A 16,070-nucleotide genomic window follows, 5' to 3' on the forward strand; every position below is an offset into this window, starting at 1 on the left:
TTAATATAAATTCGGTGACACAATTCAGCACCATTTTTTTTCAATAGACTAACCTTCCTATTTTAAATGAGGTTTACCAAATGAATTCAGGTATACCAGTTTTTCACATCAGCTATAAATAATTGCCTCCCTCTAAAGGGCCTATTTCTGCAAATAAAAATGTCTTTTTGCCTGATTAAACTTCTTCATCATCTGAGAACTTTTCTTCTGCAAATTTGTAGTTGGAAAATTTGTCATTAGAAGCTTGCTTTGTCAAAACGAGCTCTTTTCAACGGCTTTGAGAGAACAGTCCCATAGTTAATTATTTGGAGGAGGAGGGGAACGTCCTATTCTAAAATAAGTACACTTGACAAAATATTTGGACCCAAGCATTCCACCTTCAGACTTAAGACATCTTTTACAAACCAAGGCAGCAGGCTCAGTATTTAAAATACCTTTAAAACCCCAAAGATAGGAAGGCTAAAGTAGCCAAGAGACAGTTTATAAAACAATGAGAAAGGTCCCCAGATGAACGTTTCAGCTACGAGCCCTACCTCAACAGCCACTTCTCCCAAATGGCTCTGTAATGACAAGTGTCTTCTCCAAGCTAAGAAAAGTGGTCAAGCCTACCAATGCAATCTTTATAGCCACCACCTAAGTCACCTCCCGTTGAAGACACAGTTTGCAGGGATATCACTTCAACAAGCACTGACATTGTAAGGAATTGAACTACTGACTTTCATTATTAATCCAAGAGATGCCACTAACAGAAAAGAGCAGGGCAAACCTGCCTTCATTGTGTAACAAATTGGAAATTAACAAAAACAGGATGGTTACTTTTCCCATAGTGTTTTCACTTATCTGCCTCTCTCATAGACTAGTTTTATCATCTAGGGTCTATAATAGAAATTCAATAATAATATGCTTTATAACAATGCCCTAAACATAGGCATCTAACCCAACTAAGAGATGAAAGCAAAAACAAACAGCAAGGCTATGGTCTGCACCCTTTCAGTCTGTTAATAGAATACTTACAAGCAATTCAAAAAAGAAAACAGAATTTCATAAGACACAGCTGTAAAAAATTTTACTAAAATTACTCATCTTTCTTTTTTTTAAAAAATCTTATTTTATAAACTTGTGAACTGCATTTAAAATTAATAACCAAAGAATTCCAAGAATGCAGGCTTATATGGGTTGCCATTCTTCCCACTGGATTTTTAAACAATGCTGAAACATGGCTGTTTGAAATACTTCAGTACCATCATTTAACACCGTTCAAAATGTCAAGAGCCGTATTGCGCCCCAGTGGCCACTCTTCAGCAAATAACACATCCTTTGAAGTTAAAATACTCCTAAATGATGCCAAGTGAGAATTTCTAGGAGAGTACCGTCAAAACTTTCTACTTCTAAAGAAATCAATAATCTGGAAACACAGTTAGGGAAAAAACACTTTATCAAAACTTGCGATTTTTTTCAGTTTCGAACGTCAGTAAATCTCTTCACCCCATGGCATTATTTTTTTATACATTGTTTCCTAATGAAATCACAATCATAAGCCTGTAGTGAACTTGTTGGGTTTTTTTTTTTCACATGATGTTTCCATGGAATAATGACACATTTATTATAATAAATGCCACAGAAATGAAGGGTAATCATCAAAGACAAAGGGATCTGACAGAAGCCTTTCACTTGGCCACCACACCTAGCACACAGCTGCTATTTGCAAGGGCACTGATGTTATGTCTCACTTGACACATCGTGTAATTTAGTCAACCTCCTTGTCTATGACTCCATGCTGTGCCACACTTCATACCCTGCCTCAGTCTGATATCACACAATGCCCCAGCAAAGAAATCAAGAAACCAAAGCTTACATCAAATTATCACAAGCCAAACAGCATCTCCTCTACCAAATACCAAGGTACTCTTAAAACATGCTGTAGCACTGGCCTCAAGCAACGTGGCATGCATATTAGTAATTTCATTTAATCCCACAATAAAATGGAATCTAAAGGTGAAGTTAGAATTTTTAGTTCTAATCTTGTTTCCATATTAATTTTTTAGACCTGAGCAAATGAAGATCTCTCTCTGTTCATCTCATCTTTAAAACAATCACTTCTAATTGTTCAAATTAACTGCACCTTAAGAAATGCCCTTAAAGAAAATAAATTACTCTAAAAATAGGAGAGCAACTTTTCATGTGGCATCTTGAAAACATATCATTTCAGTGTTCCCACCTTCAAAATTTTCCTGAGTGGATAGGCTTACTCAATTCTTCCCTATTTAGCTGTAACAGAAAAAAAAAAAAAAAGTCATAGTTGAACCCCAACCTGTAATCCCAAAAAGTTTCTAAAAGGCTGAAATGAACATTTATACCTTTGATTCTAGGAAACCTTGAGTACCAGAGAAACTGACAAATATGATTGAAAAGTTAAACTGTCAGAGGAGGAAAAGAGATCAATAGAAATCTGATAGAGCTGCATCTTGATGGAATTATCTGCCTAGAAAATACAGCCAAAAAAAAATCTCTAAGGCAAAAGCCTTCAATTCCTATGACCAGTCGAGGCAAATCTAGTTAACGCAAAGGGCTCAACCACTGTTCTCCTCTAAGGAAAACAACTCATCTGGACAAACAGGAAGGACACAACTGGGGAGCTTCCATGTGCATGAACACAGTGCCAGTGAGCACCAGACCAGTAACAAGGCCAGGTCAAACCACCTACCATGGACCCTCAGCACTGCTGTTCTGGGAAAGAAGCCAATGGAGTCCCAATATAAGTTTTAAAATTATGAATATCAATCAAAATAAACATGACTAAATGCAAGTGAAATTCTGCTAAAGGACAATCTATCAGCATTTTGACAAGTCTATCATCAGACTCCCAGATTCAAATACTTTACAACACCAGCTACAGTACAGGTCAGACAATGACAGAAAGGTAGGGATGGTCTGTTGACAAGGGTGAACAGCTGCCATTTGTATTAATCACCATGCATACAAGACGCTTACGTTTAGGAGTATTCGTAATTAGTGAATCACTGAATGGAGTCATTTATTCCTCAAAAGTACATACAAATCAAATCTTCAAGGAAGCCATCTAGTATCGTGCACACTTACACCTGTAATTATTCAAGATATGCCTTTTTCATCCCACGAAAAATAGAAAGCACGCAGTTCCTGGTGATATGCCTCTCCCCTTCTTTTTCAACCAGGCTCTAAAGGAGGGCAGCTATTCATAGAGGAGGGGTCTTTACATTCAACAACCCATTTGTCCTTTCCATCAAGGCTGCCATGCAGGTGGCTTCAGTGAAGCCATTAAAGTAGGTACCCAAAGCTGATGTAATATTTAGCTTACAAAAGAAAACCAAAAAATTTAAAAGGTAAATGTTACTGTGTTAAAAGCATATTAAGTGGGAACAATAGTGTGAGAGGTTTATCATTTTTCAGAATGACAAGCGTAAACTTTGTCCTTTCCTAATATCATGAAGGTGCCTGTTCCGGAGGAAATGTACTACCCTTTGCCTATGCTAAACAGCTGTAACGTCATGGGCATTTTAAATAAGTGCTTTTAGCTCACAGAACGGCAACAGAGGGATTCAGGAGACAAACTGTGCTCCTAACACACGTTGTTATAATCCAAAAGGTTCTAGCTAGTTCAGAATTAAGGCATCGGGGAATTCAGTGTTCCCACAGGGGCACATTTGCACTAAAAAACTAAATGCAGATGACAAGACAATGTAAACTAATAATATAACCCCCCAAAATCATACATATATAATATTATTATAATATATGCACTATACACACACACACACACACACACACACACACGAAGACAACTAAGCGATAGATGGCTGGCAAGCCGTCATTTTCCCCATGGCATTTACACATGTCCATTCAGTGCTTGTATTTGGGTCATTTGCTAGGATAAACCCCATGTGACAGGCTCACTGAAAGTAAGGCAAAGTAGTCCATACTGGCTTCACCTAATTTTAATTTACTATCAAGAGATATACTTGTTCGAGCAGCAAAGTGAACCTGTTCTGCATAGATTTGACTAAACTTAGCTAGAAAGTAAAATATCATATTAAAATATTTCATAGACTATAAACTGTAACCACTTGCATATTTTTCAGTGTATCATAAACCTGGAAGGAAATCAGTAAACTAGCACCCTTGTACACACTAACTTCTTGCAATAAAGACCTGAGGAGACAACCTTTGATACAAAGCAAAGTTCTTCCTTATATACCTTGATCTTAGAGTAATTCTTCCTAAACATGATTTTACTAAATACCAAGAATGACATCAATGGTTGAACATACTAGAATTTTAAGATAACAATCCCAGATCGGTCCACTGCAAGTCTGTTAGATTTTTTCAGAGGTAAGTTAACAGAGTGACTGATCATTTCATAAAGGATTCTTATCATAACAGGTCAAAACCCAAATGGACAGTAACTTTAAAAGGCCAAGTAGAAGGAACAGCTGAATAAAATTTAGGAAAAAATGGTTTAAAAAAAAAGGTATCATGCCTTAAATCCTTCATTCCTTCATTTTAAATGCTGTTAATCAAAATCTTTACGGCTTTAAATTAACTCATATCTCTATAAAAATAGATTTATATTTATATCCAAATGAGTAACTAAAGTAGGAATGCAATAGTAAGAATTTGGGGTAGTTTTGGTTCAAATATAGAAATTTCGGCTGTGGAGTTCTTCCTCCAAATTTCACACAATCGTTGCACAATGAGATAGTTAAGTAACCCAAAGGTCATGCTAACGATCAAGGTTGGGTTGAACAAATGCAAAATGGGCAATAAGGAAAACAATTTTCAAAGCGGCCACAAACCCACTTCCCACTTCCAAAAACTCAAATTACCTTTTTTTAAGTAATGCATGATCTTATTCACCCAAGAATAAAAATATGTATTAAGTGTATCATCTTCTTATTTACTTGTTATATATCGTAAAGGGCTTGCCACCAATTAGGTGATATGTGCAAAATGAAATCAGACTACAAAACAATGGATACGGCGTCCTGCTGCTCTGAAGTAAATGGACTCCTCCTCTAGTGTCATCTCTATGCAAAACTTCGAGTAGTATTTTTAAAGCGGATATAGTGCAAATGATGCAATGTGATCCTCAATAAATATATAAGAGAGCAGAGAACCTGGGATCAGCAAGTTTTTTTTTCCACTGACCTAAACACCAAATTTCTCCAGAAAATGAGAGGGTCCTTCAAAAAGTCACATTCATCATGACTTAAAATTTGGCAAAGACCGTATATTTATCATTCCAATTGTACTCTAACCACAATTTAAGATTCAATACAATCATGCCTAGACTGAAGGCAAGGGGATGAAGGGGGGCATGAAGCTGAAACTTTATATGTTTTTTCATCAGAGATGATGAATTCTACTCTTCTGTTTGTTTCGTCACATCCTAGCCATATTCTTAAGTTTAGCATAAAACACTTGCAAAATATTAAGTTTTACCACAGGGAAATCGATTTTGCTATGAAAAAGTTTCAGATTACCACTTAATCTCAACCAAGCTACATCAAACAGTGAAAGAAATTATAGATATAGTTTACAAAGTAAACTTGATCACTATATTTAAAAGAAATGATAACGTTGAGAAGTACCACAGCATTAATGTTTAAGCTGAAGCAATATAAAGCCCTCCTACAGCAAATGCCAGATTCTTCAGCTAAAATGCAGAGTCTTGATTTAGTTAAGCAAGTCAAGCGTAAGAGCCATCTCCCTCCTTGTGAGCTGCTCCCAGCACTGGCCTCTCTCCTTCTAGAACTCTATTTCACAAAGCTCCTGGGCGGGGGGGACTGGAATCCACAGACACAGTTTACACGTTTTAAACTTGAGTCTTTGTCGTCTGAAACGGGGTAGTGGAAGTAAACACGTTATCATCATCCTCCAGTTTCCACTTGACTCCCCAGCTCTCTTCCCGCTCCACATACCAGTGAGTTAGAGGAGGTAGATAAAAAGTATATCCGAAAAGCCACAATTCACAGAGCACCTTGGCACTGAATCACCTGTGCATGCTATGCAGACATCCAGTAAGTTCCACGCTTCTATTAATAGGTATTTCAGAATTTCTAGGATACATAAAAACCAAGCTTGATTCTGCTAAGACTTCAGACTCTAATGAGTATAGGACTACATGTGCAGTTCTGCTACTAAGAAAGTGAGACTAACACACACTTCCAATTTGTAGCAAAGTGCAATTTATATTTACAGGCTCTCAACATCATCATGGTCATATAATGTCCATATATCATATATTGAGCAAGCTACCAATTAGATACGGACAACTCATCACCTGAGGTTCATCTACACAGCTAAATAAGGAGTCAGGAATTTCGACACTGCAACCCAACCTGTAACATACCCACCATCAAAGCACAACTAATTTATCGTCTCACACTATTCTCCCCAAGTTACAACGTCCTAACACGACTGACTGATGATTAAAGAACACATAATAAGCATTAAATCTATAGAAAAATGTACATGCAAATTTAGTTTAGTTCATGCCTTCGTCTTTTACAGCATACTTTCTTCTGATATGTACTTTTAGAACTGACCAGCAATAAAGGATAGCATACACCGGGAATGCTTGCTTTATCCCAGTGTTCAACCATACTATACTACAGGAAGTTACTTTTTTTCCCAAGCTCTTTATTCTCAGTTTAAATGATTACTTTTCAAACTGTCCCCAACAGAACCAAGAACTGCCCAGAGTCCTTGAGTTCCTTTTAGTGAAAAGTCACCCATCGTTGGAAGAGCTTTTTCTTCCCATCCCCTAGAAATAGCAGGTGCACAGTAACACAAAAGTGGAAGGAACAGAGCAGCTGACCTCACTCTTACGCAAAGACCATTTATTTCTCAGAGCATGTATCATAACTGCTAAATCTATACACTGTTTAAAAGTTGAGGAAAAGTTTATGTCTAACAGTGGCTTCCTTATCAAGCAGTTTCTGACAGACACTACATAAGATACATGAAGAACAGTTTGCTTTATTTCATTGCACCTATTACCAGGGGACTTCATAACAGACATGTGGGTGTAAACCAAGAGTCACGGATTTCAAGCATATATCCACGAACATGCTTTTAGCCGGAGAGTGGGCACACCAGAGAATACAGAAAATGGCTAATTATCACCCAGAGAAGATTCTGCCTTCACCTCCCCTCACTATCAACCACTTTGCTTAAGTTCACTCTCTGCCTTGCCCTGACCCTGGGGATCCATTCACTTTCCATAGCCCAGAGAGGCTGTTGAAAAGCTGTCAAAGTAAATCTGTGCTCACTTTTTGGATGGTTTAATTTCAATGGAGCATGAAACACCCCAGGACGGTTAATAAGTTTAGCCAGGCGTGCTGTTCTCCCTAATATATTTTAATTATGCATCTGTTTTAATTGTAATCAGATTAAGTCACCGGAAAGGCACAAATTGGAATTTCCCCTAATGGCTATTGGAGCTTTTCATCAGTTTCTAAACACTAACAACATTTAAAAAATACGTAGAGACACGAGCACAACTGTGACATTTTCCAGAAATCGATGCAGTTTCTTTGACAACACAGTTTAGGTCTCATTAGCCACCCAAACTAGCCCAAATGCAGAAGACAACTTCAGTCTCTAGGGGCGTCTTCTTCCCCAATTAGCACAAAAGAATCGCTAACGTCTAATGTAAAACTCCCAAACAGAAATGAAAGCCCAGGCTTTTATAAAGTGCTACTCCATCGATTGGTGAGCGAGGCGGGGGGGGGGGGGGGGGGGGGGACCGGAGAGCCCATCAGCAGCATTATCTTGGCTCAAAGTAAAGTACCGTACACGTCAAAAGGGAAAGTTGAAGGAGAGTACGAGTCTCTCCTTACACTATTTTGGAAACTGTCAAAGGTGTGTTTTTTCCTCGGGAAATAAAAGTGTCCCATCAATAAAAGGAAACGCTACAGGGAAGATCTATTAAGAGGCGGGGAGCGGCTTCCTTCCAGCCCAGACGTAAAATCGCTCAATGTCCACCAACAAACACCTAAGACTTTTTTTTTTCATTTAATACGTTCATTAACAGTTCCCCCAAATTGCTGCGATTTCCGATAAGAAACTTAAGCATTCGCCAAGAGCCAATAAGCAAGAGAAAGAACCTGCTGCAAACTAGGAACCCAAACTCCTTCAGACCGCCCAGCGCGCTCGCTTCCCCAGTATTTGCTCTGGGTGTTGTTTACGCGTCTCCTAAACCTTCAGGTGCTGGACCAGTTCCACCAAGACGCACTTCAGCCTTAAAGCGGGAAGCTTCTGAGCCGCCGCGGAGTCCCCATGCAGCCCTCCGACCCCTTACCTGTCATCGTAGCAGAAATCCGCACTCAAGGTGTTGAGATACAAGGCGAGCCCCAGAGCGCTGCTCACCAACTCTGCAATCATCTCTCCACCGCCTTCCCTCCGGCTCGGCTCCCAGCGCGAGGGCAGCAGCGGCAACAAAAAACAGAAGCATCAATCCCCACCTTCCGCCGCCTTCTCCTCCCAGCTTCACTTTTTCCTAGCTCCCCACCCTCTTGTCCCTCCCTTCCTCCCTCGGGTCCTTGCAATCCACCGCTCTCCTCCTCCTCGCGCCCGTCTCCGCAGCCGCTGCGTCCTCTCCGGATGCGGGCTCACACCACGCTCCCCATGCCCAGCGCCCGCGAGCGGCTGGCGGCTTTCGCGCTCCGCGCCCCCCGGCGGATGCACAGGGCTGGTCCTTCGCACGGCTCGCGGCCCCCACCCTAACCCATGGCAGTTCGGGGCGCCCTAGGTGAGGAGTGGGACTCGGAGGAGGTGGAAGAATGCGGGATGGGGGCAGAGGGACTGGACCCAGCAGGGTTCTGGGACCAGCTGGAGGAAGAGAGAGAAAGAGGGGCGGGTGGGAGGGACAAGGCGAACCGCCTCCCCTCGCCGCCTCCCGGGCGCAAGGCTCCGGTGCTGCTCGGGCTGACTCCGGCCGCCACAGCGGCTGCCGCTCATTCACTCTTTATTAGCTCCCTCCCCGCCCCAGCCCCGTTCTCCAGTGAAGTGAGGAGCGGTGGCTGGAGACTCCAGAAGCTCCCGCGTGGGGTTCTCGGCGCGGCGCCCCGCGCCTGCGTGGCCAACCCTCCATCCCGGCTTTGCCCGGCCCCTTTCTCCACCCAGATCCTCCCCTAAGGCTCCTCCCATCCTACCCCCTTGGCTGGGGGCTCCTCCCACCTCCCCCTCGGCCCGAGGCTCCTCCTACCCACCTCCAGCCCTCCTCTTGTTTCTTTCACCTTCGATTTCACTCTGGAAAGCCCTCGGGACCCAAAGGCGACTGCTGGAAGACAGCCCAAAGGGGTTGCTGGAGTGCGCCCTGGGAGGGGGAGCTGCAGGAGAATCGACACCAAGGAGTTCACGGTCGCTCGCGCCGCCGCTGCCTGGCTGCGCCTGGCACCGACTGGATATCAGCCCCAGCGCTGTGTGTGCCAAGCGCTGCCAGGCTAAGTCCGGTCAGCTGGAGGGACTTCTGGGGACCGGGAGAGGAAGAACAGGTTTGGCGAGGGCTACAGCCTCGGTTGCCACAAACATTTACGCGACCTCTCACACACGCTCACGGTGCGGGAGCCGGAAAGGGAGCGGGTATTGGAGAGCTTGAGGGGCATCTTAGGAGGGAGAGATTTCAGCTCCGAGCTTACCGTTGTCCCAAATGTCAATAGGAAGATGTATGAGGGGAAAATGTTCCCGCGGTCAGGTTAAAAAGAAAGGACCCCAAAAGAGGAAAGAAACACATACACACACGCAGCAGCTGCGGGGGCCTTTCGAGGTTTCAGGGGGACTCCCAGGCTGACTCTGGCAACAGAGAAGAGACGCCTCTGCAGCCCAGTGCCGCGCTATCCTCAAAACCGAAGAAGGCGGGAAGCTAATGCCCTTTCCTTTCCGCCCGGATGCAGGACTGGATGGAAGGCGTCCAACCTGATAAATTATGGTGTAGAAGAATGGCCTGTGTAGACGAGCTCTGGGTACTAAAGTTGCGAGACCAAAGAGGACCATGGGCTGCCTGCCACACCTCCTCCTGGCTTGGCCCCCTTCTGGCTGGGTGCTGGGCTTGGTCGGACCACAATGAGCACTACTGCAGCGCCCCCTGCTGCATGGCAACCACAATGCTTGGAAAACAGACCCGTAGAGGGCTGACTGACCCCGCACCCCTCCCCTCTGCCCTTGAAGGGAAGCACCTAACTAGGGAGCTTTCCAGGGCTCTGGCAAGAAATCGAATCCCCTGGATGTCTGGCAGTGGCCTGAAAAGTAAATACTGTGGTTTGGGTGTCAGCGAAACACAGCTCCGTCTTTTCCTGATTTCACAAAAAAATCTGTGTAGACACAGATGAAATGATGAATATTTATTATACCTATCATGCCATGCATGACGGACCCATTGTTGTTCCCTGAGACAAACATACGGAAGCGTACATAAAAGAGAGTTGTGTCTTTAAAGGCGGAGACTGATCTTTTACCTTTTTTTTTTAACTCCATGACCTCTGCTTACTGTTGAAAAGTTTAAAAAATCCTGTTAGTTGACCCATCGAGTTCCTCTGTATCTGTATCCCTCCACTGCATTTACGTGTTAATACAGGATCCTAGGCCACTGGATGAAGAGCACCCAGGAGTCGGAGTCCCCACTGTGCTATTATTTCCTGAGAAACCTTTGGCCAGTCGTTTAAACTCGTGTGCCCCTTTTTTTCTTACCTTTATGAAGCAGTGATGAAAATAATACCTATCTATGGGTACTATTACTATGAAGATTAAAGTGATTAAGGTGTGAAACCTTAGTTTCCTAATCCAAACAACCTTCACTTCCTGCATGGACTATTGCAGTACCTTTCTCAGCGGCCTTATTTCTACTCCTGCAATTCCCCGCTCCCCACAGTCTTAACTTCAGGCATTAGAAGATTCTTTTGAAAACCTACAGTCTCTCTACTTTAAAATGTTCAATGATTTCCTGATGCACATCAAATAAAACTCTGATTCTTACCATGTCCAGCCAGGCCCTCATTTGGCCCGATCCCTTCTCTGCCCTGACATTCCATCAAGCAACACAGACATCCTTCCCCTCTGATACTTACCACTTTCTCCTCTTTCCTCATGGGATGCCTTCCCAGACCTTCTCTAGCTCCTTCCCAGCATTCTGATCTTAGTTCAAACGCTCTCACCCGAGAGGCTTTCCCAGCGCACACCATAAAGTAACCCTACTCTCAGCAATCTTTGTCTTGTCATCCTGATGATTTTCTTCCTAGCATGTATTATATCTGGAATCCCCACTAGAGTGGCAGCTCCAAGAGGGCAGGAACCTTATCAACCTGGTTTTCCACGTAACACCCAGAGCCTGTAACATCTGGACAGGTAGAAGAAACTAAAACAAAACAACACAAAATGTTGACAAGAAATGAACAAATAAATGTGCTTAGCAGAAACTCGATAGCAGCTGAAAATCTACAAATTTTCATCATGGAGAATAAGCTAAGCTGATGTGTTGTCCACATCAAACGGCGAAGAATTAACACAGGAGAGGGGGAGGAAGTAGGTTAAAAATTCTGAAGGATGCATCAGCTCTGCAGGAAAACCCGTGGTAAGTCACACACAGACAGCTCTCTTCAATAATTAAGAGGACTCAGTGGCATGAAAGTAGTAGAGAGGTTTGGGTTCAGCGTGCTAAAAGCTTGTAAGCATTTCCAGAGCTGTCTTCACTTCAAGGCTCCAATAGTTTTAAATAAATATTTTCTACACTCCCCCTCCACCTCCTCCTTTTCTCCTCTCCCTACCCCCAACTCCTGGGGACTGGGAGCTTGGGAGATGGTGAGAAATGTACATTTTGCTCCACTGATGAATGAAAGGCTGAAAAACCAGCTGTGTTGCTTTTAACCAATTTTCCCATTTTAATTTAATGTGGGTCTCAATATTCTTCCAACGCATTAAGCCTTGGTTGCTTTTAGACTACTCTCCAAGGACTGAGAAGCAACCAATATCTGTGTTTTCCACCTTCTTGGACACCAATGGGGGAGAGTGGAATCGGTTAAAAGATGTCCTCACTATCCTTGGAGATCACTTCAAATCTGGGGACATTGCTTTTTGGCTTATTAAGGTATACTCACCCATTGTGAGATCACTACCTCAGTTCTGAATGTAAGTGTGTGTGTGGGTGTGTGTGTGTATACATTTTCTATTTAAAGCTACTGTTGCTCTCCACAGATGAAGGATATTAGACTGGTTGGCTTGACTTTCCTACCTTAGACACAAGACTGGCCAAAAAAGTGCTAAGCCCTTATTTTCCCAAAGTAGGTTCCACACATCTGCTACCTCACCACTTCCTCAATGAATTCTTTTTTATAGTCACCCCGACCTACCCTGCATTTGTTCTGCATTCCCAGGCCTTTGTTGTATAATTCATACCTTTGCAGTGCCAGGTCCGCAGGGTAAAGATTTCCTTATTTGCCTAAGACATTTTTAGTTTATTGTGCAATACCATCTTCCCTTTGGGTGTTGCATAAATATTAACTAAAAATCCACATCTGGTCTTAGTCTTCATTTCTATTTGTCCTAATATAACTTCTCTTTGAACAATTCATTTGGAAAGTGTGCCAAGGGTGAAATGTGGCACATAAATTCTCCTGCTGCACCGAATGCCTTTTAAAGTGCCCACAGATTTGGTTATTTATGAACAGGAGATTTGCACCTCTTCCTTGCTCTCTCAATTCTAAAATTGTACCAGGCCAAAGTAATTACAATCTCCCATATGTTTTGTGAAAAAGGTATCCAAGAATCTCCTGCTAAAATCTTAACAGATTGACTAGGAAGCAGAAAAACACTAGCCCAGCAGGTGAAACTGCTTGTTTAGGGAGGTCAGAACAGAGCTCTCTGCTGGGGGACTCATAAGCCCTGGGCTTTACTCAGGAAATAACCCTGCAGGAGAAAAACAGCAGAGCGTGGATGAAATGTGGGTCAGGGAGCTGAAAGAGGACCGCGCGCTGCCTGGTTAACTAATGACAGTAAATGCATTGGCTGCACATGTTACATTTAGATGTTCCCAGCATACCATGAAATGCTGCCCTGCAGACACTGCAGTATGTAACATCGCTTTGTCCCCAAACTTGTGATCCATTAGGAATATAATTAGGACAATACAGCCACAGAAACAGATCCTGTCACCTCTGTCACAAACCCGGGGCTGTTAAGAACCAGCTGCTACTAAAATAATGATCACTTGAAAAATCTCACAGTCTCCCAGCTTGCAGTTCAGAGGATGTGGGGGTAGGGGAGGGGGGGGAGGAGGAGGAGGAGGAGGAGGAGGAGTGTAGAAATAACATGTTAATAACCAGATATGGGTAATTGCAGAGATGTTCAGGCTAATGATAGAATTCAGAAACTCAATCAAGAAAAGCAAGGACTGCCTCCATCATAGAATCTCTGAATGCATTCACATGCACTGGTATAAACAGTGATCAAAAATATTCTAACAGCTTGAAAAATTGCACAGACTCTTGGGTAACAGAGTTTTGATAAGGCTCAGACTCTATAAAACAAAAGATAAGTCAAAGAGGAGAGAGATTAGTTTTGATGTGGACGTTGGGTAAACCAGTTACTTGGGAATGTTGCCCTGGTACTCAGCCCAACATGGACCCTTTAAACCAGCCTTGCCCGCTAGAGCTTTCTGCAAAGGTGGCTTATATCTGTACCGTGCAGTGTAGTAGCCATCAGCTCCAGGTGGCTACTAAGCACTTAAAACATGGCCAGTGTAACTGAGGAACTGAATTTTAACTTTAAATTTTAAATTAATTAAAATTTACATGGGGACATTGGCTAGTGGCTACTTACAAGAGAATACTTATCAAACCCACTGTCTATACTTCCCACTGGTAACAGTTTTAGTTCTGAACCTCTTGTGCTGGACTGCTCCACACCCACACGTGGCTTGCCCTATTTATAAAACAGCCACCAGCCATCGAACTCTTTTTTAGGCATTAGGCATTTCACTGAGCACATTATGTTTAAGATCTCATTGAATCCTCGCAACTGCCCTGGGAGATAGGTACCGTTACTATCCCTGTCTTACAGGTAAGGATGGAGAGGTGTGGAGAAGCTCGGTAAATTGTTCATAGTCTTAAGCCTCTAGTGGTGGACGTACGTCTTTTAACTCCAAAAGTCTATGCTTTAACCACCATTTAGTCCAATGTTGTTCCTTCTCCCCTTCAAAACACCACACGCCCATCAGGATCTACTGCAGGAGAAGGAACTCCTGGCTATTGCCAGGATGCTTTGACTAAATTCATCTACCCTCCCTCAGATGAGTAGGAATAATATACTCAAGATCTTCCCTTGTCAACCACTTTTACCCGATTTTTCCCCCAAATCTGGTATCAAAACCTGCAAAGACTACACAGACTGTATAGTAGAAACCCTTCCCTATAAAATACACACTCCAGATATGTTTTTAAAAATAGATCTATTCAGGGGCACCTGAGTGGCTCAGGGGCTTGAGCTTCTGCCTCTTAGTTTTGGCCAGGGTTGCGGTCTTGGTCTAGGGTTCCTGGGATCAAGCCCCACGTTGGGCTCTGTGGTGCTCAGTGGGGAGCCTGCTTCTTTCCCTCTCCCTCCGCCCTTCCCTGCGCGCTCTCTCTCAAATAAAGAATCGTTTTTTAAAAAGATGTATTCAAATCATGTATAGACATGTTTTCTAACATAATCCACATCATGTATTACAAAACTAGCTGAGATAAGTAACATAAACCAAACTCCAGCAAAGTAATGAAGGTATTAGTGCAAATCACAATTTGGAAAACCAAATAAAGCATTTATAATTGACTTAATATTATTATGTTAAAAACCCCACTACAAATGTGCACCTCATAAAGCATTTTTAATCCATTTATTATTGCTATCAAATGACTAGGAAGTCTATTTGGAGTTTGGTCTATTAATCTAATGATAAATGACAGGAATTCAATGTATTTAAAACTTTTGCACTAGATTTAATTAAGTTGCCCATTCCAATGAATAAATATCTTAAAATATGTAATACTATTATTTAATAATTGTAAATGAATGATATATTTATAGCCTTGAATATAGACTTCCACCACCCTATCCTTTTTTCCAAACGCTCTTTCTTTCTTGTCCTTTTGAATCTATTCTTATATTTTTGCATATTTTGCTCCAATGAAAGCATTTAAATCTTTTCTCTAAATTAGAGTATACTTGACAGATAATGTTACATTCATTTCAGGAAAGCACTTAAATCTTAATGCACAAAACAAAGTCCCCCTCACGTATGTGAAGATCTGCCCTGAGATAGACAAACTATTAAGAAAACAGGTTGTCTGCTATGGTAGATTTGAAGCTAAGACATTTATTTTCTTGGCAGTCAGTTTGAAAGTCGGTCCCCAACTGAAGTGGACAAATGATGAAGACATTAGATTCATCAATTCCAAGCTGATTTTTGGCCAAGTGTCTCCTGTAATTTATATCGCAAACATGTGATACAAGCAAACACAGATCTGCTTTCTGTCACTATAGATGAATTTGCATTTTCTAGAATTTCACATAAATGGAAATAACGCTGTGTACTTCTTTTGATGAGGGGGGCTTCTTTCACTTGGCATGATTATTTTGAGATTCTTCAATGTTTTTGTGTGTATTAATAGTTCATTTATTTTTATCTCTGAGTAATATCCTATTTGTATGGCCGTACCACAGTTTGTTTACCCACGTATCTGTTGATGAGGATTTGAATTCTTTCCAGTTTCTGGCTCCTGCAAACAAAGCTGCTATGAACATTCATGAGAAGTCTTTGCATGGACACATGCTTTCATCTCTCTTGGGTAAATACCTAGGAGTGGGGCGGCTGAGTCATTCAGTCCCATAGTGTCTGCTATTATAAGAATCTGCCAAGCTGTTTTCCAAAGTGGTTAGACCACTTTACATTTCCTCAATCAGCTTGTGACAGTTCCACTTACTCCACATTCTTGCCAACACTTGACAGAATCAGTCTTTTTCATTTTAGACCTCCTACCAGGGGTGGAGTGATATCACATTTT

The 16,070-nt window shown here is 42.2% G+C and overlaps 1 protein-coding gene across 2 annotated transcripts in view; it reads right to left on the bottom strand.

Annotated features, from left to right (window-relative positions):
• TMTC2 (transmembrane O-mannosyltransferase targeting cadherins 2) overlaps nucleotides 1-9,154 on the bottom strand; it is a 769,045-nt gene extending 759,891 nt beyond the window's left edge. The window contains exon 1 of one of the 2 annotated variants that reach the window (XR_003316605.4): nucleotides 8,342-9,131. Coding sequence is in view for 1 of the 2 variants with exons in the window: in XM_026499950.4 (XP_026355735.1) it covers nucleotides 8,342-8,424 (83 nt within the window). In the remaining variant the exon portion in view is untranslated. Of the gene's footprint in view, nucleotides 1-8,341 lie in introns of both variants that reach the window. The other variant, XM_026499950.4, reaches the window with a different exon arrangement.
• Nucleotides 9,155-16,070: the final 6,916 nt, after the last annotated feature.

The sequence above is a fragment of the Ursus arctos genome, unplaced genomic scaffold, assembly GCF_023065955.2.
Source record: "Ursus arctos isolate Adak ecotype North America unplaced genomic scaffold, UrsArc2.0 scaffold_21, whole genome shotgun sequence".
Lineage (NCBI taxonomy): Eukaryota > Metazoa > Chordata > Mammalia > Carnivora > Ursidae > Ursus > Ursus arctos.